Source organism: Numida meleagris, chromosome 8, assembly GCF_002078875.1.
Source record: "Numida meleagris isolate 19003 breed g44 Domestic line chromosome 8, NumMel1.0, whole genome shotgun sequence".
NCBI classification, from domain to species: domain Eukaryota; kingdom Metazoa; phylum Chordata; class Aves; order Galliformes; family Numididae; genus Numida; species Numida meleagris.
In genome coordinates, this window is record NC_034416.1 from 2,121,751 (window position 1) to 2,142,385 (window position 20,635).

The 20,635-nt window shown below is 57.2% G+C and overlaps 5 protein-coding genes across 5 annotated transcripts in view; 2 read left to right on the top strand and 3 right to left on the bottom strand.

Moving 5' to 3' along the window:
* TMEM35A (transmembrane protein 35A) lies at positions 1,572-5,033 on the bottom strand. The gene is made up of 2 exons (XM_021406495.1): positions 4,732-5,033; positions 1,572-2,876 (listed from the first exon to the last, which is right to left on the bottom strand). The coding sequence occupies exons 1-2, from the start codon at positions 4,849-4,851 to the stop codon at positions 2,490-2,492; spliced, it is 507 nt and encodes a 168-aa protein (XP_021262170.1). The 5' UTR covers positions 4,852-5,033; the 3' UTR covers positions 1,572-2,489.
* Positions 6,252-14,166, bottom strand: TRMT2B (tRNA methyltransferase 2 homolog B). Its single transcript, XM_021405979.1, has 13 exons — positions 12,886-14,166; positions 12,040-12,315; positions 11,054-11,108; positions 10,523-10,642; positions 9,946-10,045; positions 9,698-9,768; positions 9,085-9,231; positions 8,879-8,973; positions 8,153-8,367; positions 7,812-7,913; positions 7,553-7,672; positions 7,185-7,284; positions 6,252-6,619 (listed from the first exon to the last, which is right to left on the bottom strand). Exons 2-13 carry the CDS (start codon positions 12,222-12,224, stop codon positions 6,493-6,495), a joined length of 1,437 nt encoding a protein of 478 aa, XP_021261654.1. The 5' UTR covers positions 12,225-12,315; positions 12,886-14,166; the 3' UTR covers positions 6,252-6,492.
* Positions 14,267-17,865, bottom strand: LOC110403128 (probable G-protein coupled receptor 34). Its single transcript, XM_021405981.1, has 2 exons — positions 16,899-17,865; positions 14,267-15,797 (listed from the first exon to the last, which is right to left on the bottom strand). The coding sequence occupies exon 2, from the start codon at positions 15,780-15,782 to the stop codon at positions 14,769-14,771; it is 1,014 nt and encodes a 337-aa protein (XP_021261656.1). The 5' UTR covers positions 15,783-15,797; positions 16,899-17,865; the 3' UTR covers positions 14,267-14,768.
* On the top strand, positions 18,848-20,119 carry LOC110403127 (factor VIII intron 22 protein-like). The gene has a single exon (XM_021405980.1). The coding sequence runs from the start codon at positions 18,873-18,875 to the stop codon at positions 19,920-19,922; it is 1,050 nt and encodes a 349-aa protein (XP_021261655.1). The 5' UTR covers positions 18,848-18,872; the 3' UTR covers positions 19,923-20,119.
* Positions 19,946-20,635, top strand: part of DKC1 (dyskerin pseudouridine synthase 1) — a gene marked incomplete in the record, with an annotated part of 8,944 nt that continues 8,254 nt past the window's right edge. The window contains 1 exon segment of the mRNA XM_021405978.1: positions 19,946-20,334. Within this exon segment, the coding sequence (XP_021261653.1) occupies positions 20,151-20,334 (184 nt within the window).

Genomic DNA, 20,635 nt, shown 5'->3' on the forward strand with positions numbered 1-20,635 from the left:
TGCGCATGCGCAAGGCGCCGCGCGCAGCAGTAATGGCGCTCCCCAGTTCTTTCCCAGCTATTCTGAGCATGCGCAGTCGCTCTGCTCGGTGGACGTGCAGGGATGGGGATTCCTCAGCGCTTGGAAACGCAAAGAGGTTGTAAAAAAAAAACAGTCGGCCCCGACAGCCACAGGCCACGGAATTAACATAATATGTTATGAAAGGGCTAAATTAGTTCCTGCCCCCTTATCGCCTCCAGCAAGCAAAGATGGGTTTCCAAGAATAGCTGGCTGGTGCTGGGGTCAGTGATGGAGGTCAGCCACATAGCGATAAGCACGGAGTTCCTGCTGCTGGGCTCCAAGAAGAGCCTTCCTCTGGGGCACAGAAAGAGAAAGGGGACGTTTTTCAGAACCCTCTTGCTGTCTGCATCTAGTTAAAGAGCCTGCAGCCATGGTCTGTGCTGCACAGAGTACGTCAAATTTGCTTTGTGGCATCTATGCAGGTTGTGGTGAGGAACAGTACGAGCCACGAACATAAACACTCGTTACCAAAAGTTATTTGAGTTGGAGATGGGGGAATTGGTCATGGGAAGGCTGTGACACCACAGTGCTTTGCATAGCAGAGCACGCGTTGAGGCGTGCTTTGGGGTTGGTGCTATTCCTAGTACTTTGCAGAGGAGAACGCACATCCTGGTGTGCTTTGAGGTTGGTGCTATTTCTAGTACTTTGCAGAGGAGAACGCACATCCTGGTGTGGTTTTGGGTTGGTGGTATTTCTACCTGCCTTTTTTGAACTAAAAGTGATTAATAGCTGAAGCCTAGGCATGGCAGAAGTGCCTTTCAGGAGGTAAAGCAACTAGCGTGTACATTTGGGATGACCTTGGGAAGGTCTCTGAGCAGCGGAGGTTGTCTCACAGGGGTGCCCTGTTGGCAGTGTCCTCTGTCCGTGACAATCTGTCACTCCTTGGGGCTCGAGGAGGGGGATTTTGCATGATACATGTGTTTGGGCTGCATCTGTTGTAGCAGAGGACTTGAGTCAACTGCAGTGGCAAAACATGATATACTGCATGCGGACATGTAGCCAATGCTAATAGTGATACAGTGCCGATGTTTTACTGTGGGTTTAATATCTTCCCTCACTGCCACACTGTACTGAAGCAATGTTCCCATGGCTTCCATCCTGTATCACCTTGTCTTTCTCTGAAATTCCTCTGAGGTGATTCTGCCTGGTGTAGGTGCAAGTGTTACAGCTCGTGAAAGATTATTTTCAGATGCATCTCTCAAAAAAGAAATTTGTTTCTACCAGGACATCTTTCTCCAAATTTCAAAAAAAGTTTATTTTCATGAATAATGCATAAGGAAAAAAAACCCAGACAAACATCGACAAAAGCAAACAGAACTCGGAGGTAAAACACACTTCTCGTGACATTCCATAAGATTTCAGCTTTGACACACAGGGATTCGGGGTCTTGTGAGAGGACCTCCCCAGCTCACTGAAGCTGTGTGTGGAATGTACAGTGTCACACTCAGACAGGATCAGACCCTCATCTATTAGCAATACCAACGGATTCCAAGAAGTTGCAGCAGTTTTGGAAAAAGAGATTCCTTTTTTTTTTTTCTTTAAACAGAGAGTTTGATGCTTTTTTGCCAGCAGCAAACTATCTTGGAATACAGCACTGGATTTATCCACAATTCTTTAGGCAGTTCTGCTTCTCATCCTCTCAGTGGGGATCCTTATTCTCTGTTGTGAGGTAAAGAGATACCATTGCTTCATGTTAAATAGGGAAAAAGTTACTGTTCTGAAGCCACTGCCCCTGTTCCAAAGCCCCTGCAAAGCATGGAAATCCAAGAAGATGTAAGTAGTGCATCACACGTTTTCCCTGCATCACTGGACCACACAACAGACTGGTTACAGGCAGTAAAGGCTATGGGACACCTCCCTCAAACACAAGAATGCTTAGCAGGGTCCATTCCCTGTCTGACAACATGAAAGAAAATGTACATTTGTGCCTGGGGTGACTCTATCAGGTGGGCTGCACGAGCCAGCGCAGGGCAGTGGTTATGTTCTACCCAGCAGCTGTTGCTGAGGCTGCAACATAGCAGAAGTGCATCCAGGCCAAGTTTACACTGCTGAGGGACTCAGGTCTCATGCTCAGGGACTAACCCCCAGCTCAGGAGTGCCAAGCTAGCATGACAGCTGCCCAGGTCTTTGCCCGCACACTGTTTTTGCAGCTCCTGCTGAGGCCAACGCTCCTCCAGCCGGGTGCTAACTGCCTCCAAACCATCCTGTTCAAAGCTAGCTTGTATCTTCCTACATTACAGGCCAGCAGCAAAAGCAAGACTACGGTGTAGACATACCATGTGTCTCTCAGACCCCAAGTGAAACTTTATTTAGACAGCTGAAAAATATAAATAGGTAAATAAAAAAAAAAAAAAAAAAAAAAAAACAATTTTTCTGGGTGCTTTCGGAGAGAGCTGCCTCGAGGGTCCGTATTCCTCAGACTCACTCCACTAGGATACCTTCACTTTGCCTTTCTCAGGAGCCGCCTCGTGGAGGAGCGGCTGCTCATCCCCATTCACCGACAGCATCCTCTTTTCTGGAGGCTGCTCCTCGGGCTGGCGGGCAATCAGCAGACGGCAGGTGAGCAGGATCCCAAAGACGAGAGCGTGAGCGTAACGCTTGAGCGGGTCCCCCACTAGCTGGTGGAAGAAGAGCACAGCCAGCACGAGGAGGAGGAGCAGAAAGTTGGCCACGTCTTTGGGGCGGCCGGGAACCAGTGTCATGACAATGCCACACGCCACTTCTAGGGCTCCGATGCTCTTGCGGAGAAGGATGGAGCTGACTCCCATCTTCTTCAGCATGGGGAGGGCCCGCACGTAACTTTTGTAGGCTCGTTTCTGAAATCAAGCAGCGACAGCGAAGAACGTGGTGATGTGAGAAGGCAGAGGTGACTTTCATTGAAATAGGTAAGTGCAGTATGATGTAAAGATCAGTTCAGTCGTCATAGACCCCACTGGCATGATACCCCCCTGTAGCCATAAAGCTTCTGTTGGAAGGATATTAACACTCCACCAACCTGCAATGCCACCCTCATGGGCTGGAAGACAGCTGTGCAAGCCAGCACCCATCACTCAGTAGGAGTGGGCCAAGTGTGTCTTCTCCCGAAATCTGAAGTTACCATTGCTACGATCAGCAATGCAGAACCATGTTTAAAAAAAACCACTGTCTGAGAGTAGCATGCCCTTAAATAACACACCTCGTCCCCGCCAAGCCAAGGCACAGGAGGTGGAAGAAACCACATCCCATCTCAAAGCAGCACAGAGTACCCCAGGGTTTGTGGGCAGAACAGACTCAGCGCGGGGCAGGCAGTTCATCAGAGCTCAGACTCACCAGCCCTGCTCCTGCTCTTACACACCTCTGTGATCCTTTCTTTCCTCAGATAAAAGCAAGCAGACATTTGACATCCTTGCCCTCTGATTTAGTGTAAGCTGCAAGCCAGCCTCCATCCACAGCTGCTTCCCTGTTTGAGGGAAGAAGCAACCTCTGTCCTTACATACACTCAAGTTCTTGCATTTGAACATGAGGTATAGGTGGGTTTGCACATTTACTTCCCAAGTAAATGTACTTCCCAGTCACACACTGGTAGGGAAGATCAGGTTTTCATCCCCATCTCCACTACGGGCTTCCATCCCCCATCTTCCACGCGGGGCATTAAGAATGATGTTGTTGCCCAATATCTGAATGCCTCCGCTTCCTCTTTGTAAAAACATGGAGATCATCCCTGCCTGTAGGCCTCATTCTTGGCAAAGCCCAGACCCACAGAGAAGCCCAGTGCTATGCAGAGCAAGCATTCTGCAATGCTGCTAAAGCCTCAGTGCTTTTCTCCTAAACTTCACTTCGGCAGCAGGAGCTGGAGAGCTTTGTTTTCTGGACATTTTGTCCTCATCTCTTGCTCCTGAGTTATTCTGCAATGCTGTCCTCGGTCAGAGCCCCGTGCGGGGCTGCAGACCCAGCACTGCGAGTCAGATGTTATTTGAGAGCTAAGGAAAAGCAGGTGCAGCGATGGGAGAGAACAGAACGTGCTGGAAACTTCCATCACTATTTCTTACGGGCTCAAGAATTACACCGGTGCTTTTCCACCATTGCAACGAGTAAAATGAAAATCGAGGGGGGCAGGAGAATAACCCAAGGCGGATGGGAGCAGAGGGCCACCCCTCATCCTCACTCTGGGAGTCTCCCGGCTGAGAAATGCACACGGTGCCATCCCCCTCCTTCTCACCCTATTGAGGAGAGGTCTCTTTCCCAGACCAAAGGGAGTAATTAGCTGATTCTTCATATCTTCTTCTGCCCGCTAAGAACCCCAAAGCATCTCACAGATGGGAATTAATCCCACGCAAGCTCGGTGAGGTGGGGACACTCAGTGCCATTATCCCTGCGGTAAAGCACCACAACGTCAAGCGCGATCCCGGGGCAGCTGGGGTGGGCATTGCCCAGGGATGGCCGGAGCCGCTGTCCCTCCCCAGTCCCCGCATCCCAGACCCATCCTTCCCCCATCCGTAGGGAACAGCGGTGCCATCCCTTCCTCCTCGCCCTTTAGCGGAGCTTTCTCCCAGGGAGCGCAGGGGGATCCCCGCATCTTCTCGCTCGGTTCCCCCCGGTGCCCAGGGGACGCTTCCCTCCCTCCCATCGTCGCTCCGCCGCGGTCGCGGTCCCCACCCGACAGCCGCACGGCCACCCGTCCGCCGGCCTCACCATCTCGTTGTAGGCATCCCTGCTGAGCCGCGGGGTCAGCTTGATGGTCCCCATAAAGACAAAGAAGAGCCCCAGGGCCACCGAGAGGGCGACGATGGTGATGGTCCTGGGGGACGCCATCGAGCCGCCGGGCTGCGGTCCTAACGCGGCCTCCGGGCTGCGGTCACCATGGAGGGAGCCGAGGAATAACGCTGCAGAGGCAGCGGGAGGGATGCGGCCTCTCCGCCCCGCGGCCGCCGGGTCCTAGCGCCCGCCCCGCGCTACCCGGCCGCTCCGGGCACGGGGTGCTGCTCCCGGAGCCCCCTGTCCCAATGGGGACGGTGCAGCCCCGCTGCCAGCTCCTCCCTGTATGTGTAGTGCTCCCCGGCAAACGTGTTTCCTGATCCCGTGTTACTTTTTGGTGTAAAATCATTCTCCCTCCCCTCCTTTAATTTGCGGCCAATTTGCTTTTTGGCGGAAGCACATCCTAGCAGAAATCCATTGCCACCTTGCAGCAAGAAGCCGAGGTGTAATTATACAAAGCAACGCTGCTGGAGAACCACCTCTCCTACGGAGCCAGGCTGCGAGCTGGGGTGCTCAGCCCGGGGAAGAGAGGGCTCCGGGGAGACCTCACTGCAGCCCCCCGGGGGGAGCTTTTAGGCAGCAGGGGGATCGACTTTTTACAGGGGCAGATAGTGACAGGAAAAGGGGCAATGGCGTTCACCTAAAAGAGGGGAGGGTTAGGTTAGAAGTTAGGAAGAAATTATTTCCTCAGGGGGCAGTGAGACACTGGTGCTGCTGCCCAGAACTGTGGGTGCCCCATCCCTGGGGACATTCAAGGCTGGGTTAGATGGGGCCCTGCACAGCCTGAGCTGGTGGCTGGCAGCCCTGCACATGGCAGGGGGTTGGAATGAGGTGGTTTTTAGGGTCCCCTCCAACCTAAGCCATTCTATGATTCTATGAACCGCATCCCTCAGTGCGAGCTGAAAACAAGAGGGAAACCATGCAAAGTTCTTACGCTCATGGGACAGCACGAGGGAATCTGTCAGCAGTGTCCCCATCGCCTCCCTTCTGCTGTAGGATCTGTTGTAACGAGCCCCAAGTCCTGAGCCCGTGTATTTGAAGAACCCAATGGAGGTGGCTGGCACCGTCCCGAGCTCTTAGGGACATGGCTTAGTGGGGAATACTGGTGGCAGGTGGACAGTTGGACTTGATGATCTCAGAGGTCTTTTCCGCTCTTAATGATCCTAGGAGTCTATGAAGTTCAAGGTTCCTTAGGACCAAGTTACAGATGTGAGAGATACCGGCGGGCAGAGCCCTTAGGGCTGGCGTTCTCCCTGTTTCCTTAGAAGTTTGTCAGCCTTCATTCAACCCATTTCCTCTTTCTGAGGAAATTCAAAGCCTGACCGTAGAAACACACTCTGCTGACCGAGACCTACCTCCAGTTTGCAGCAGTTTCATCTTTTGAAGAGCCGGAAAGAATTTCGTGCAGCTTTGAGGCTCGCCGCTTGCCAGCCAATGAGAAGACCATGACATACAAATACCTTCTATTCGTTTATTCAATTAGCCCTATTTATCTACTAATTTGGCTGTCGCGGAGCAACCCAATGAGAGAAAAACTTCCAGAAATCGGAGTGTTTCCATATCGATTAGGCAACCCACGGTAAGAGCAAACAGAAAAGGACTCGTTTCTTGAGTTTTGTATACAAATGAGTTCAAATCACAGCCACATCCACTCCCTAGGGACATCGGGAGGTCGCAGAGCTGCAAACCTCCCCGCCGTCAGCGGACGAACAGCAGCACCAGCTCACAGTGAGCAGTGTGAGGGAACATGTCGAACGGGACAGCCAGCGTGGGGACAAAGGGCTCTCCTTCCAGCTTCTTCCCTGGGTCAGGAGGACAGCACAGCCTGCGGGAAGCACAGCATTGGACGGCAACCTTCAGACCGGCAGCACAAGCCTTCCCGTGCCATTAGCAGCATGGAGGAAGCATTAAGAGGGCATTGTCTGGTTGGCTAACATCCACCACCCCTCGGCTGGCTGATTAACCCTAAGGAGGTGACTGCTAATCCCAGGAGCTGGCTTTGCTCATTGGCTGGAGTCCCACCTTCCTGCAGGGGACGCGGGGACGTGATATCCCGCACCCTGCTGCGCCGTTTTGTTGGGGAGGGGCTGTGCAAAATGTCATTACAATTTTGCATTTTCTACCCCCGAATGTTGCGTTCTGCTGGCACTAAGCCCCAGGAATACCCACTGCCTTCAACCAGTGCAGCTTGCAGATAAACCCAAAGCAGTGCAAAAGCACAAACCGCTTCTGGCCTCGCACTGACCGCGGTCCCACCTGCAGAATTAACCCAGTGAAATTCGATAACAACAAAAGCCCTCCTGAGCTGAGGACAGTCCTCAGGTCCCGGTCCTCAGCCCACAAAGCAGTGTCACTAATGTCAGCGGAAAAGAAAAGAGGAGGCTGCTCACTCAAGGAAGTTCCTCATGGCTTCGCCCTCCGGCTTGCAGGAGATGTAGAGCAGCCTTCGGATGGCCCCGCAGCTCCGGATGGCCCGCACGACCCTGTGATCTGCAACAGCACAGGCACCATCTCACCATGTCCTGGTGACATTCCAAATCCCGGGGATGCACCACTGCAGCGGGCAGCATCCGGGCACTAGGGCCAGTCTGGGACTTCCCAGTGCTGGCCCATACCAATAGAGGCCACGGAGGTGGTTGTAGGGCCAGAGCGATTGCCTAAGAGTGAATGAGCTGGGGGCTTGCAGCCAGCACAACAGCTCACACTCAACTTGCTCAAAACTGTCTTTTCAAGATGAAAATAAATGGCATATCCTTACGGATCCCAGCCCGGGACGGGTTCACCACCGCAACGAGGGGTCGGGCATCCTCCCACGATGAGAGCAGTGCTGGTAACACAGCTTCTGCCTTTCCGCTGTGAAACTCACAGTTTGAAATTCCTGCGAAGCGAAAGCAGACACGCGAACACTCTCAGACATCCCAACATGAAGTTCCACTCTTTGCTGAGCGGAGGGAGTAGTTAGGAGCAACCCCTCACTTACGCTTCAGGTTTTTCAGCTGTGGTGAGGCTGAGCTTACCATTGAATGCTGCGTTCCACCTGGCGTCCTCTATCGCCTTCTGCACTATCTCAACACCAATGACCTTGGACACGTGGTGAGCCAGAGAGAGACCGATTGTGCCTGGAAACCAGGGATACACCAACTGCATTTCCGTGCAGAAAAAGAAGCACTGGAAATGATGTTTGGCATGCAAAGCACCAGCCCCAGAGAGCTGTGGTGCCCCATCCCTGGAAGTGCCTACGGTCGGGCTGGATGGGGCCCTGAGCTGGTGGGGGGCACCCAGCCCATGGTACGGGTGGGACTGGGTGGGCTTTAAGGTCCCTTCCAACCCAACCACTCTATGATTCCATGCTGCTCACCCGTCCCACAGCAGATGTCGAGGAGCACGGTGTCTCCAGCAGCCTGGCTCAGCTCCCTGACCGCCCGGTACAGCACTTCTGCTCCGCTCGTGTTCACCTGGAAAAAGGCATCTGGAGAGATGCGAAACTTCAGGCCCAGCACGTCTTCGAAGATGTGTGGTTCTCCATGAAGGAGCTGGAAGGGCGACTGCTCATGGGAACAGCGCGTCATGGTGCTGGAAGGACAGACAGAATAACACCCTGCTGGGAGGCAGCGTTTCATTGCCGCTGCCATTCCTGGGGTGCACGTTTGCTTTTATTTCATATGGGCAATCCAGCAAGATCAAGGAACTGTGATTCTATGTAAGGGATCTGCAACTTGCTCAACTGAGAATTTAATGGGGTCACAGTGACTTAGGGTGGGGTGGTGGCTCTTCGGAGAGGGTTGTAGCCCTGGGATGTATTCCCACTTTTGCTGCTGATGTGATTTCCTGACTTGGGAATGATAGAATCATTGGATCGGGGGGGTTGGAGCCTTAAGATCGTTGAGTGCAGCCATCAGCCTGGCAGTACCGAGTCCACCGCAGGGTTGTGTCCCTAAGAGCACCTGAGGTTTTCCCTTTCGTTCCCCAGACTCAACCCTCCCATGGGGCAGAACCGTATCCAAATATTTCTGATGCATCACGATGAACACGAGCTGCAGCCGTCTTAAAGCCGTGTCCGCCAGAGCTGCCCAAGCACCAGTACCTCTCCTGGAAGTAAAGTGACGTCAGGGCACATGCTGCTCCGGGTCCGCAGGTGAAGAACTCTTTCAGCAATGCTTTCTGAGCAGCCAGAGCCTCCTGGGAGAGAGGGAAGGAAGGGCTGTGTGTTGGGATATGGTTGGGGCAGTATGCCCGGTGAGCTCCATGACGGCCATCGGGATGGCCTGGAGCTGTCCCAGCCCCGCTCACCTGGCCCAGCTGCTGGGGGTGGAAGGTGACGATGGCCATGGCGTGGCCGTGCTGGGAGGTGCGCACCACGAGCTCCCTCCAGTGCCCGCCTTCATGGAACAGGATGCAGGAGCCCAGCGGGGAGCGGCGGATGAACTGCTCGTAGCACTGCGCGGAGCACAGTGGGGGACAATGTGGGACACGGCCCTCGTCCTGGTGTGACGCCGTGCCCCGGACAGCCACTGCTCCACCACTGCCCTCTGTGCTACTCCAGCTGAATACCGAGCGAAAGCTCTTTGCGAAGAAAGCAACTCATTTTAATCCTTCCGCTTTGTGATTCTCATCTGTTTGAAATAGGAACTCATTGCTACTTCATTAACTTCGCGCCAGGGGATGCTTCTGAGGTTGCAGCGTTAACTCTTATGCATTAAAAAACGTTTTTCCATCGGCCAGAATCAGAGTCAGAACATCAAAACAGACCCAAGAACGCCGCATAACTGCACGTCCATATACATACTGCATACATACACATGTACATTCGCATACATACTGCACATATGTATACACACAGCCAATGCAACGTTCCCCCAGCAGGAGCGATGGCACTCTACCTATTCTCTGACATTTGCTTTACCTGGGCCACTTGTTTGTGCTTTAGGGGAATGTTCTTCATGTGGTCGGCTCCCACGCAGACAATGTTTCTTGCTGGAGAGAGAGATGGGGACGTGGGGGTTTGGTTTCGCTGCAAACCATGCAGCGTGCGGCACCGTGAGCTGGAGGGAAGCCTTCTCTCGGAACAGTCCCATTGTGCCAAAGGGAAGGCAAGGTGATATCTAAACCCAAGCAGCTCTCACCCAGCGCCGCTCCAGGGCCCGCACTGACCTCTGCCCGTCCCCACGTACAGCCCCACTGTTTTGGGGTTCCCATCTGGTCCTCGGTTCACAGAGAACGTGGATTTGTTGCGGTAGCCGTCGACGATGGGCTGGGGGTGGAAGGAAGGAAATCAAAGCCTCGTACGAGGGCTGCTCCAAAAGTAACGCCTCCTGTTTGATGATGTTGGCCCACGACGTCAGGGGTGGATGCTGGTGGGATGGCAGTGGAGGCTGAACCTTCCCACCTATATCCCGTTTCATTTTGTTGCCGTGTGACAGATGGCAGCAGAGGGGCAGCCCGACAAAATGCCATCTGACATGGGAGTGCGGATGAAGCAAAGGGGTGACAATGACTTCCTCCACGCACAAAAACATGGCACCCGTTGCCATTCATCAGCGCTTGCTGAACATCTGTGGAGCCCAACCAGGGGATGCAGCACAGTGAGGGGTGGCTGCTGTGCTTCAGCCGCGGTGACAGCGACAGTGGTCGCTTCTGCTGGTGCAGATTTGTATGAGCGCAGCATGCAGCTCTTGTTCTGCAGTGTGCAAAGCAGAAAGCAGCAAGGGACCAACCACGGGGCACTCACCGAGGGGACCACGGGCTGCAGGGGACAGCAGAGCCCACCAGGCTCCCGCACACCTCCTCCCAGCTCCGCCAGATGCGACGTCAGGGTCTGCAGAACCTCCCTCAGGCTCTCATACTTCACCTAGAGAGCAGTCCTAAGACAGAAGCACTCCCACAGAACCACGCGGCCGCTGTGCACCACAGAGCAATGGAGAGACCATGGTCCCAGGGTTGGGTCTGGGGTGCTGGAGGAATGAAGCCCCCGTTAACCTGTCCTGCGCTGGGCAGGGCCTGAGCACCTTCAGTGCTTTAGAATAACTCAGGAATGAACGCAGCAGTGCATGGGGTTTAGGGACTTGGTTCAGCGAGCATGGTGGGGATGGGTTGGGGTGGGATTTGGTGATCTTAGAGGTCTGTTCCAACCTTAATGATTCTGTGATTCTATGGGATTGGATCAGGCTGCAGTGCCAGATCCTAGGGGCAGTTGCTCAAGGGGATGGAAAGGAACAGCTGGGGCAACACGATGGAGAAATTCCAGGTGAGCACACCTTACCTGCAGCTGCTCCTGGTAGGGAAGTCTCCACAGTGGCGTCACTGCATCTGCCAACCTGGAAAGCACAACACAGGGCTCGTGCTCAGAGCTGCTTGGGGTGGAAGGACCCAGGAGCCACAACAAACACAGGAGCCACAGCGAGCAAGGGACAGGCTGAGCCTGGGCCCCTGGTGGCCTGGATGAGCCCACATTAGAGGACAGGGCCAGGAACAGCCCTGTCTCCCTGGAGGTTTCTCATAGAAGAACAAGGCACTCCTCTCATTTCTCGCTGCACCCTCTGCCTGCTCACGTTGCCGGCCACTGCTGGGAAAGCTGCATGGGATGAAGCCCGCCGCAGTGAAATGCAGTTTCTGCACAGTATAAAGGGAATTACAGGCTCACAGACATGGCCAGCCCTCCAGCGGCACTAGGAGATGAGCCTTGGAACCCACTGATACTTAGAGCCAAGGCAAGGAGACCAAGAATGCTACATGCAAAGCTGCCTTGTGAAGAAGGGAGGGGGGGGTGAGATGGATATAATCCAAACTGTTGTGTCTATCAAGTGCTCAGCTGCATATGCTGCTGTTCTTCCTCATTGAGGCTCTGGGAGCTGCAACCAAATCACCAGCTGCTTTTGGGAACAGAACTGGGAGTCACAGGGATGAGTATTTTCTGCTTGCCAGCAGGGCAGCTGCTCTGCCCGGCTCCTTCCCTCTTGTTTAGGCCTCTTCGTTTGCCCTTTCCATTACTTCCGTCACAGCTGAGCCTCTCATTGCTGCCTGAGAAGTGGATGGAGGTGAAACCTTTAAGTTCTCAGTGCAGCCACCTGCCCTGGCACTGACAATCACAGCCGGGCTTGGGCTTGCTGAGGGCAATAAGCACTGCAATTGCTCGGGGTTCTGATAGCAGACAGCTGAGCTGTGCACGCAGTATGCAACACATGGACCTTCCCAAATGCAGCGCTCCGTACCCGAATGCAACCGCACCACACACCTCCCACTGCCTACCTCTCTTCCCAGGAGGATGCTGGCAGGCTGCAGCTCTCCCCGTCCTTTTTCCTTCTCCACTTGGCCGCCCTCTCCCCTGCCAGCTGTCGGCATTCCCACCCAGGTAGGCTGCTCAGGAGCGTGGGCTGCGGGGTCAGCAGGCGGAGGCACCGGCGTGTCAGCATCGATGCGTGGGGCAGGGCCATGGCAGCTGGCAGAGGGGCTGCTCGGAGCCCTCCAGCCCGGTGTGTGCCCCACGGTGTCAGCAGGTGTCACAGCCACAAGTCCTGACTGCACCTGGAACAGAGCAGCAAGAGGTGTGATGCTTCTCGGGTCCTTTCCATCCTCAGATTTGAGCATCATAGGGAATTTTGCGAATTCCCCATGGATCAGAGCACGACCACTCAGCTTTCCCAGCACAGAGATTCTCAGCAGTGACCCAGAGTTATGAGTGCACAGCTTCTGAGTGCTCCCACTCTGATTTGGGCTCACCTGAGCCTGCTGCAGACATCCCAGGCCTGGGATTAACGCAGCACAGATATCATTCCAGTTACTGAAATGAGGCAGAGCAGAACAGCCGCTGCTTTGCATAACCACCGCATAATATTCTGCTAACAGTTTACGCTGCATAACATTCCAACAGCTCTATCGATCATGACTGAAAAGGACAGGGTCTCGAGTACACCTGAAGCATGAATTTATTTCTTTTTTGCTTCACCATACGACACTTCCATCGCCGATTTAACTATACAATAAACAATAATCTCTGATTAAAGTATATATCAGCTAAAATTCCTATCCAGGCAATAACCTGGGGTAACCAACGTCTTCTCTTACACGCCAGGGGAATGGAAGATGGCTTTTCACCTGGGAAAGCTGCAGGCTGCAGCCATCGCAGCGCGGAATCCGACGGGCGCAGGCCAGCAGCAGCTGTGCACCGTAACGGGGCCGCGCTGTGCTGGGGTCACGGCGGGATGGCAGCGGGGCTGAACCGGGGTCACACCGCAGCGGAACCGCCGCCGCTTCCCGGCAGCCCCCGCGGCATCACGTCACCTCCCGCCCGCTCGAGATAATGATCCCAGGGCTGTTTAAAGCTTGAAATGAGAAGGACGCCAGCTTGCATCCTGCCGCCTTCATCCGGGGGATGGGGTAGGGGTGAGATGTGGGGCACGCAGCAGCGAGCACAGCCCCGCCGGCCCCGCGGCTTCCTTGTGTGTGTGTGGGGGGGGATCCTGCACGCTGAGCACCATACACGGTGGTGTTGTGATGCTGAGGCTTCTGAAGCACACGGTGTCACTGCTTCAGCTCGTCAGCACCGATCGGAAAGGGAAAACAGCACGGTGACCTTTATTTGCAGCTTTCCGCAGGAAGAGCTTCGCTGGCTGCGTTTTCCCCCACCTCTGCTAAAGAGATAAATATCTCTCTCTCCTGCTCGTCATACGTGGCAGCAGGGAGAAAAGAGGGCTGAAGTTGCTCACACCTTGACTGGAAAGATCAGAGGATTCAGTTTTTAAGGAAACATTTTATTCTCCCGAGTGTTATTCAGGTGTTGGAGTTACACAGTCGCTATGGCAGTTGGGTCTGAATGAACCCGCAGCCCTCGCTGCCCAGCTCTGCTGCCCGAAGGGGAGCGCAGGCTGCTGCCCCACCTCTGCACTGCCCTAAGAATAAGGGAACAAATGAGGTGGAGGGCATAGAACAGGACAAAAATACAGAGAAATATTCTCTTCTGCAGGGAGGGTACAGACACCAAGCGCCGATGAAGGCAGAAACTCTTGCACATCCATCGCAGGTTTCTCTTTCAGAGCCACCGCAGAACAGCAGAGCTGAGAGCTCAGAGCCTGCTGCTCCCGTTGGGGCTCAGGGGGCACTGCAGCCCCTCTGCCCGCTGCGACCTTCCCAAAGCAATGGCCCCAGGTGAGCTGTGTGGTGCCCAGGAGAGCTGCCAGCCCCTGCAAATGTGCTGATGAGTGGGGAAAAGAGCTAAAGGAAGCCCCGAGCTCCCTGTCTGAGTGCACGGAGACGTGGGGCTGAGCTGAGGTTACAGAGGCTTCAGTAAGGAAAAAATATAGCTGTTGTTGCCATGGTTTGGGGTTGCAGGGCTGCAGCATTTCCTGGCAGGTCTGTTGTGCAAGCCTGGCTGTGCTCACCTCTGGGCTCCGTCATGGAGCAAAATATTCCCCTGCTCCACTACTGATGTTCTGATGAGCGTCTCCCCATCCTTCCCTGATGCTTTTGCACTGCACCATCTCCTCTCCCATCCCTTTCTTCCTCTCTCTGGTGAAAAGACAAAGTGCCCTCAGGAATGATTCACTGCCCATTCCCCTTCTCACTCCTCCCTCCCCTCTCTCCTCTCCCCCCACTGTGAAGGAGCCCAGCTCTGCTTGCAGCTCTGCTCCTGCCCTCTGGGCTGCCCGGGGTTCCCAGGCCAAGGCCAAATCTCCTTTGGCTCTTCCAGCTTTGTCTGTGCTCAGAAATATGCTCTTCAGCTATGTTGGCTGCGGGGGGAACAAGCAAGGCCCCAGCTATCCTTTCCTCCTTGTTTACTCCCGTGGAGGCTCTGACCCTTGTGGTGTTACATGAATCACAGAGTCATGGAATCATTATGGTTGTAAAATATCTCTAAGATCACCGTGCCCACTAAGCCACGTCTCATGGAGTGGCTGATCTTCCCAGCAAGCCTTGTTCCATAAATACCAGCAGCCAGAGCCAATATGTGATGAGGAAATCCCATTGCCGGGACCTTGACCCTACAGTTCTGTCACAGACCTGCTGGGGGTCAGCCCGCCCTGGTTGCTCAGCAGGGCTCCCTTCAGCCTGCCCCGGATGGTGCAGAGCACAGCCCTGCGGAAACCGCTGGACAAGAAAAAGAAGATGATGGGGTCGAGGCAGCTGTTGAGGGCTGAGATGCAGAGCACGAGCTCGTTAGCGAGGTGCAGACCTTGCTTCCAGGGCAGGCTGGAAATGGCCCCGACCTGCGCCAGGATGTAAGGGATGCGGACAATGTGGTAGGGGGTGAAGCAGAAGATGAAGATGATCAGGACCACAAAGGTCTTGGTGATGGCTCTTGTGCTGGTCTTCTTGTTCAGCTGCTGGGCCTTCACTGAGGAGACCTGCTGCAGCTTGGCAAATATCTTGCTGTAGAAGTAGAGGAAGAGCAGCAGCACGATGAAGAAAGTGGCTACTGCAGCCATGTTGAAGGCTGCTGCCATGGTGCTTTTGCTCCTGAAGTGGAAGCATTTATGGTCACAGGGCCCTTTCCCTCTTTTCTCAAAAAAGAAAGGCAGCATGAAGGCGAAATTCACCACCCAAACCATCCCAGAGGCCAACGTGCTGCAGGACACGGTGTGAATCCTGTATTTCTGGAGGGGGCGGATGATCTTCAGGTAGCGGTCCAGGCTGATCAGGCTGAGAAAAGTGATGCTGACGTACATGTTGAGGTAGAAGAAAGCCCCAACAATATTGCAGAAGACGTGGGGCTCTCTCCTGTCCTGGAAGGCGATGCGGAAGGGCAGGCAGAGGACCAGCAGGAGGTCAGAGAGCGCCAGGTTCCTCATGTACACAGTGATGGAGGTCCGGCGCTGCACGCTGCATAAGAACACCCAGAGTGCCAGCGCATTGCTGAGCAGCCCCACAGCAAAGATCAGCGAGTACATCGCGGGCAGCGTCACCGAGAGGAACCCATCACGGATCTGACAGCAGGAGTTGCCCAGGAGCTGTTCAGTGACTTCAGTGGGGGGAGGGAAGGTGCTCAGAGGGTCCATCGTGAGCGTGCAGACCTGGAATGAGACGCACAGGGAGAGCTGCAAGGGGCACTGGGGCGAACTGGAGACATTGGGATGCACGGGGAGCACAGCCACCTGCGGTACCCAGTGCCCCAGATGCAATGGGAAAATGGCTTGGGGACCTAGGAACAAGCAGCTGCTCTGGGCAAGGAACAGGTTCTGCCTGCTCTCTGTAGGGATGCCTGCTCTGCTGAGGATGTGCCCATTAAACACTGCTGGGAAAGCAGAGCCCGCTCCTGCCTGTCCTGGCTTCTCCCAGCTCTATGCCACGAGGGAGGCTGGGAATGGGCAGGTGGGACTGCAGCTGTGTGTGGGGTGAGCTGCTCAGCAGCAGCGTCTGGGGTGGAGGTCAGCCCACCCCAATCTCTGGTTTCAAACAAGCAACAAAACAGGTACAGCAAACATGAATTCAGACCATGTGCAGCCCAGGGACCCAGTGCCAGGAACTCATATCTTGCACCATCACCTGCCCCACTGGGACCACTTGCAGAGCTCTCTGCATGTCCGTGAGCTCCTGTGTGCCCCGGTGCTTCCTTCCCCTTTCCGCTTTCCATGATGCTGAGTGACGAAGAGATGCAGAAATCTCCGACTTCCCTCCCACCTGCCACAACTTCTGTAATGCCCTTCTCTGCTCCCTCCATACCTGCCCAGCGTGCCGGGACAGCAGGGCAGGGCAGCACGGCTGGACGGAGGCTACAGAGCTTGACGAGCTTGCTGCTTGCAACTCACAGTGCTATAAAACCACAGGGGACTGAGTGCCCCACATTCACCGCTGGCAGCTCCCTGCATAGCAGTGTTGCCACAGAGCACCTGAAGGCTTCAGAGCAGTGTTCTCTGCCTGCGCACCCATCACCGTGCTCTGCATATACATTGCAAAAGGCAGCACAGCTCCTGTGTGCCCAGAGCTGTGCACACAGCACAGTGTGCGTGTAAAGGCAGCTCTGCAGCACGCACTGTGTGTGTCCAGCGCAGCAGTGTGGCCACCACCTGCGAGTGGTCCCATGCCACAGCCCTGCTCAGCCCCAGGCTCTCCCTCCCAGCCCTGAGCACAGCCCCCCACCAGCTGCATTCCTGACCCAGAGACACCCATCTCACCTGGCACTCCTCAGCTCCTGCGCCGGCTGTGACAGAGGTTCCTGTTCCTGGCGACCCCTATAAGCCCTTGGCTGGTGGTGACACCTCCCACCTGTGACAAGTGTCACCCCACTCCCCTGCCCCTCCCACACGGGCTCGCCCGGTTTTCCCCTCCCGGCCCTTGTGGGGGAGGTCGTGCAGGGGTAAGATCTGCAATGCACCCAGGTGCACCAGACAAATAGGCGGATGATGCAAGAGGTGTGAAAATGCCCCGTGAAAGGATCCCATAACTCATTGCTTATGGGACCTGTGGGGTACCACCCCATGGCCCACACCTCCCTGCCTCGGGGCCGCCCCGAGCCCTCTTCCTGCCCAGTGGGACGCAGAGCAATGGACAGGCACTGAAGTGCCACCAAGTGACAGCTCGTCTGCCCTAGCACTTCTGCTTGAGGCCTTTTTAGGATGGTAGGGAGAGCCCACAGGGGTGGCAGCTGAGGGTCAGGGCAGCTCACCCTCAGCCCTCACCGAGCGCAGAACCAACAGCAGCCACGTGCCTGGAGCAGGTCATGCCGTAACAGTTTCCACCTTCCTGGATTTATTTTTCACCCAGTTTGCCCACGCAGATGCAAATGGCCATGGTGGGTAGAGACGGGGGAAGGGGCCTGCGAGGGCAGTGGAAAGGAGGGCTCAGTTTTGAACCTCTTGGGGTACTCCTCGGGTACATGGGACCAACATCCCATCCCACCAGAGCACAAACTGCAGTGATGTGTGGGCAGGATAGGAAATGCATCAGGAGGTGCCTTGTTCCATCAATCTCAGAGCCCGGAGAGGGGAAAGCAGAGGCCACCAAGCCCATTTTCTCCTCATCTCGGTATGTTTTGCTAGTTCAGCCTCACCTCCTGCCCTTGCTGAGTAATTCCAAAAGATAAACTCAACCTGCCAGACAGTGAGCAGAGAAATAGCTGTGAATAGAGAAAGCCTGGAGAGCTCCAAGGGCATTTCTACAGCATCAGCTCGCTGGTGTCAGTCACTCTGCAACGTGTCCCTCTGGGTACCTGCACCCACAGAGGCATGGAACGCATCCACTCCTGCCCAGTGCTCAGCTGGCATTGGGAAGGGACAGAGCAGCGAGCAGGAGACTCCTAGTTTCTGCCACCTCGTGCAGCAGCCAGAAAGCACCAGGAGGAGAAGCGAGGCACGGCTCGTGGGGAGGACAGCCATCCTGGGGCCAGCGGGCACTGCTGAGTGGCACCAGCCCCGCTGCACGCCCCACCATCCCATGGCCCCTGCGTGGTTTTGAGTGCAGGAAGAGCACAGTGCCTGCACACAGCGGGTGTTTGCGGGGGAGGCAGATCAGCGTTATGCCACGGCACTGTCAGCCTGGGGGATTTCGTGCTGCAGAGGGATGAGTTACATTGTCCACGTTTCGGTTTCAGCTGCCGGCTTTGCAGAACGCTCTGGGAGTTAAGAGAAGAGGTCAGAGCAAGGTTTTCTTAGAATTCCGGGGGTGTTGGTTGCACGCATTGAACCTCACCACCGGTGTGAAACACCGAGTTGGAGCTTCACTCTCAGGCCTCAACACCTGCGCTGTCCTTTGGGACCGAACTTTTACCCGCGCAGGGAAGTTCCCACGGCGCAGCATCCGCACAGCGCTCTGAGCGGGTTCGGGGGGGCAAAAAGCTGAGCACCCCGTGTGCAGCACAGCGTCTGGGGACAGGGAGGAGCCAGCCCTGCCGCAGGGCCGGCCTGTGTGCCCCGGGGACCGGTGCTGCCGGGGTGTTGCGGAGCACCGGGCTGCACAGAGCACAGCGCTGCCCGCCGGCGTGGGGGCGGGGCCTGCACGAAGTGACCACGCCCTCGATCGGGCGGGGCTGACGATAGACCTCACCCCCGCCGCGCCGCACCCAACATGACCCGGAAGTGGATGCTGATTGGTCAGCGAAACAAGGCTCCGGGGAGACGCGACGTGATTGCGTCACTTCCTGGCGACGCGCGATGCTGGCGGCGGCGGGCGGTTCGGGGCCCGGTGGGGCGGGCGGCTCCGGGCCCGGGCCGGGCCCCGGCGGCGGGGACGGGGACTTCCTGTCGCGGTACCGGCTGGTGTCGGCCAAGCTGCGGCGGCGCTTCCTGAGGAAACCGAACGTGGCGGAGGCGGCGGAGCAGTTCGCGGCGCTGGCGCGGGAGCTGCGAGCCCAGGAGAGCCTGCCCTACGCGGCCTGGTGCCAGCTGGCGGTGGCGCGCTGCGCACAGAGCCTTTTCCACGGCCCCGCCGAGGCGGCGGCGCTGGGCGAGGCGGCGCGGCTCTTCCTGCGCCAGGAGCGGGACCTGCGGCAGCGCCTGGCCCTGCGCGGCGGTTTCGGCGAGCACCTGGCGGCGGCGCAGAGCTGCGGGGCGTTCGCCGCCCGCCTGCACCTGGAGCGGGGGCAGCCGGCGCTTGCGGCCGGGCTCTGCCTGGAGCTGGCGGCGGCGCTGCGCGATACGGGCCGGCCCGCCCGCGCCGCCGCGCACTTCCAGAGGGCTGCCGAGCTGCTGGCGGCCGCTAAGCTGCCCCTGGAGGCGCTGCGCTGCTTGACCGAGCGCGCTTCCTGCCTGCTGCTGGGCCGCGACTACGCCGGGGCTCTGGCGGCGCTGACCCGGGCGCAGGCGCTGGCCGGAGCCGGGATCGGGGGTAGCGGCGGAGCCGCGCCCGGTGGAGCCTTCCTGGACGCGCTGGTGCACTGCGAGGTGTCGCGGGTGCTGCTGCTGCTCCTTCTGCAGCCGCCGCCCGGCAAGCTGCCGCCCGAGCACGCCCGCACGCTGGAGCAGTACTGCTGGGAAGCGCCCGAGGGCGGCGCGGCGGGTGGAGGGCTGCCGGCTGCAGCCAGCTACCTGCCCGCAGAGCTCTTCCTGCTGCTGCAGTCCGCCGTGTTGGCCTGCCAGGAGAAGGACGCGGCCGCGCTGCGGGCGCTGCAGGCCGAGCTATGGCCGCTGCTGAGCGCCGAGCAGAACCACCTGCTGCACCTGGTGCTGCAGGACATGCTCAGCCCCGCGGGGCACGGGCTCTGAAAGCCACCCGGACTGTCACTGGACTGCCAGCGTCCCGTGCCCGCAGGGTCCCTGCTGCCTCGGGACCGTTCCAGGATTCGCGTGCGCGGGAGCTGCCGGCGGGACGGGCTCGGGTCGCGTTGCCCCGCCGGCGGGGAATGTTGCGCCTTGTTACGGTCGAGCTCTGTGTCTGTAATAAACCTGCGGTGCGAGCACGCTCCCAGGCTGCAGCGATTGGTTCGTGGGGCGATGGGCGGGGCCAGCGCGGGGGGCGGGGCCAGCGCGGGGTCTGGTCACACACGGGTGGGGGATGCGGCCGAGGCTCCGCCCACCTGTAGTCACGTGGTGCCGCGGGGGCTGTCGGGAAGGGGCGGCCTTTCCGCTCTCGGCGCGGCGGCGGCAGCACGCGGCACGGCCATGGCGGATGGGGACGGTGCGTGGCACGGCGGCGGGAGAGGGCGCGGGGAGCTCCGATGGGTTCTGCGTGCGGCCCGGGGCCGCGTGGCGATCCACGGGGGGTGGGCCGGGCCCAGCTGGGAGAGGGGCGTCTCGTCGGGCCCGCGGGCCTCTGAAAGCGTCTCTCCCGTAGGTTCTTCCGTGAAGAAACGGCGGAAGAAGGACAAGCGGTCGCTGCCCGACGAGGATGTGGCGGTGAGGGCGGCGCGGGGCTGGCGGAGGGCCGCGATGGGCTCCGCGTGTCCCGGGCCGGAGCCACGCGGCCGCCCCGGGGGATG

Excerpts from the sequence above, each read along its gene's own strand:
- TMEM35A (XM_021406495.1), bottom strand. The coding sequence starts at position 4,851 with ATGGCGTCCCCCAGGACCATCACCATCGTCGCCCTCTCGGTGGCCCTG. Across the intron at positions 2,877-4,731 it reads GGGATGCCTACAACGAGATG|AAACGAGCCTACAAAAGTTA; the intron begins GTGAGGCCGGCG and ends GCTTGATTTCAG.
- TRMT2B (XM_021405979.1), bottom strand. The coding sequence starts at position 12,224 with ATGGCCCTGCCCCACGCATCGATGCTGACACGCCGGTGCCTCCGCCTG. Across the intron at positions 9,232-9,697 it reads AGCACAAACAAGTGGCCCAG|TGCTACGAGCAGTTCATCCG; the intron begins GTAAAGCAAATG and ends TGCTCCGCGCAG. Across the intron at positions 7,673-7,811 it reads GTGGAACGCAGCATTCAATG|GAATTTCAAACTGTGAGTTT; the intron begins GTAAGCTCAGCC and ends TTCGCTTCGCAG.
- LOC110403128 (XM_021405981.1), bottom strand. The coding sequence starts at position 15,782 with ATGGACCCTCTGAGCACCTTCCCTCCCCCCACTGAAGTCACTGAACAG.
- LOC110403127 (XM_021405980.1), top strand. The coding sequence starts at position 18,873 with ATGCTGGCGGCGGCGGGCGGTTCGGGGCCCGGTGGGGCGGGCGGCTCC.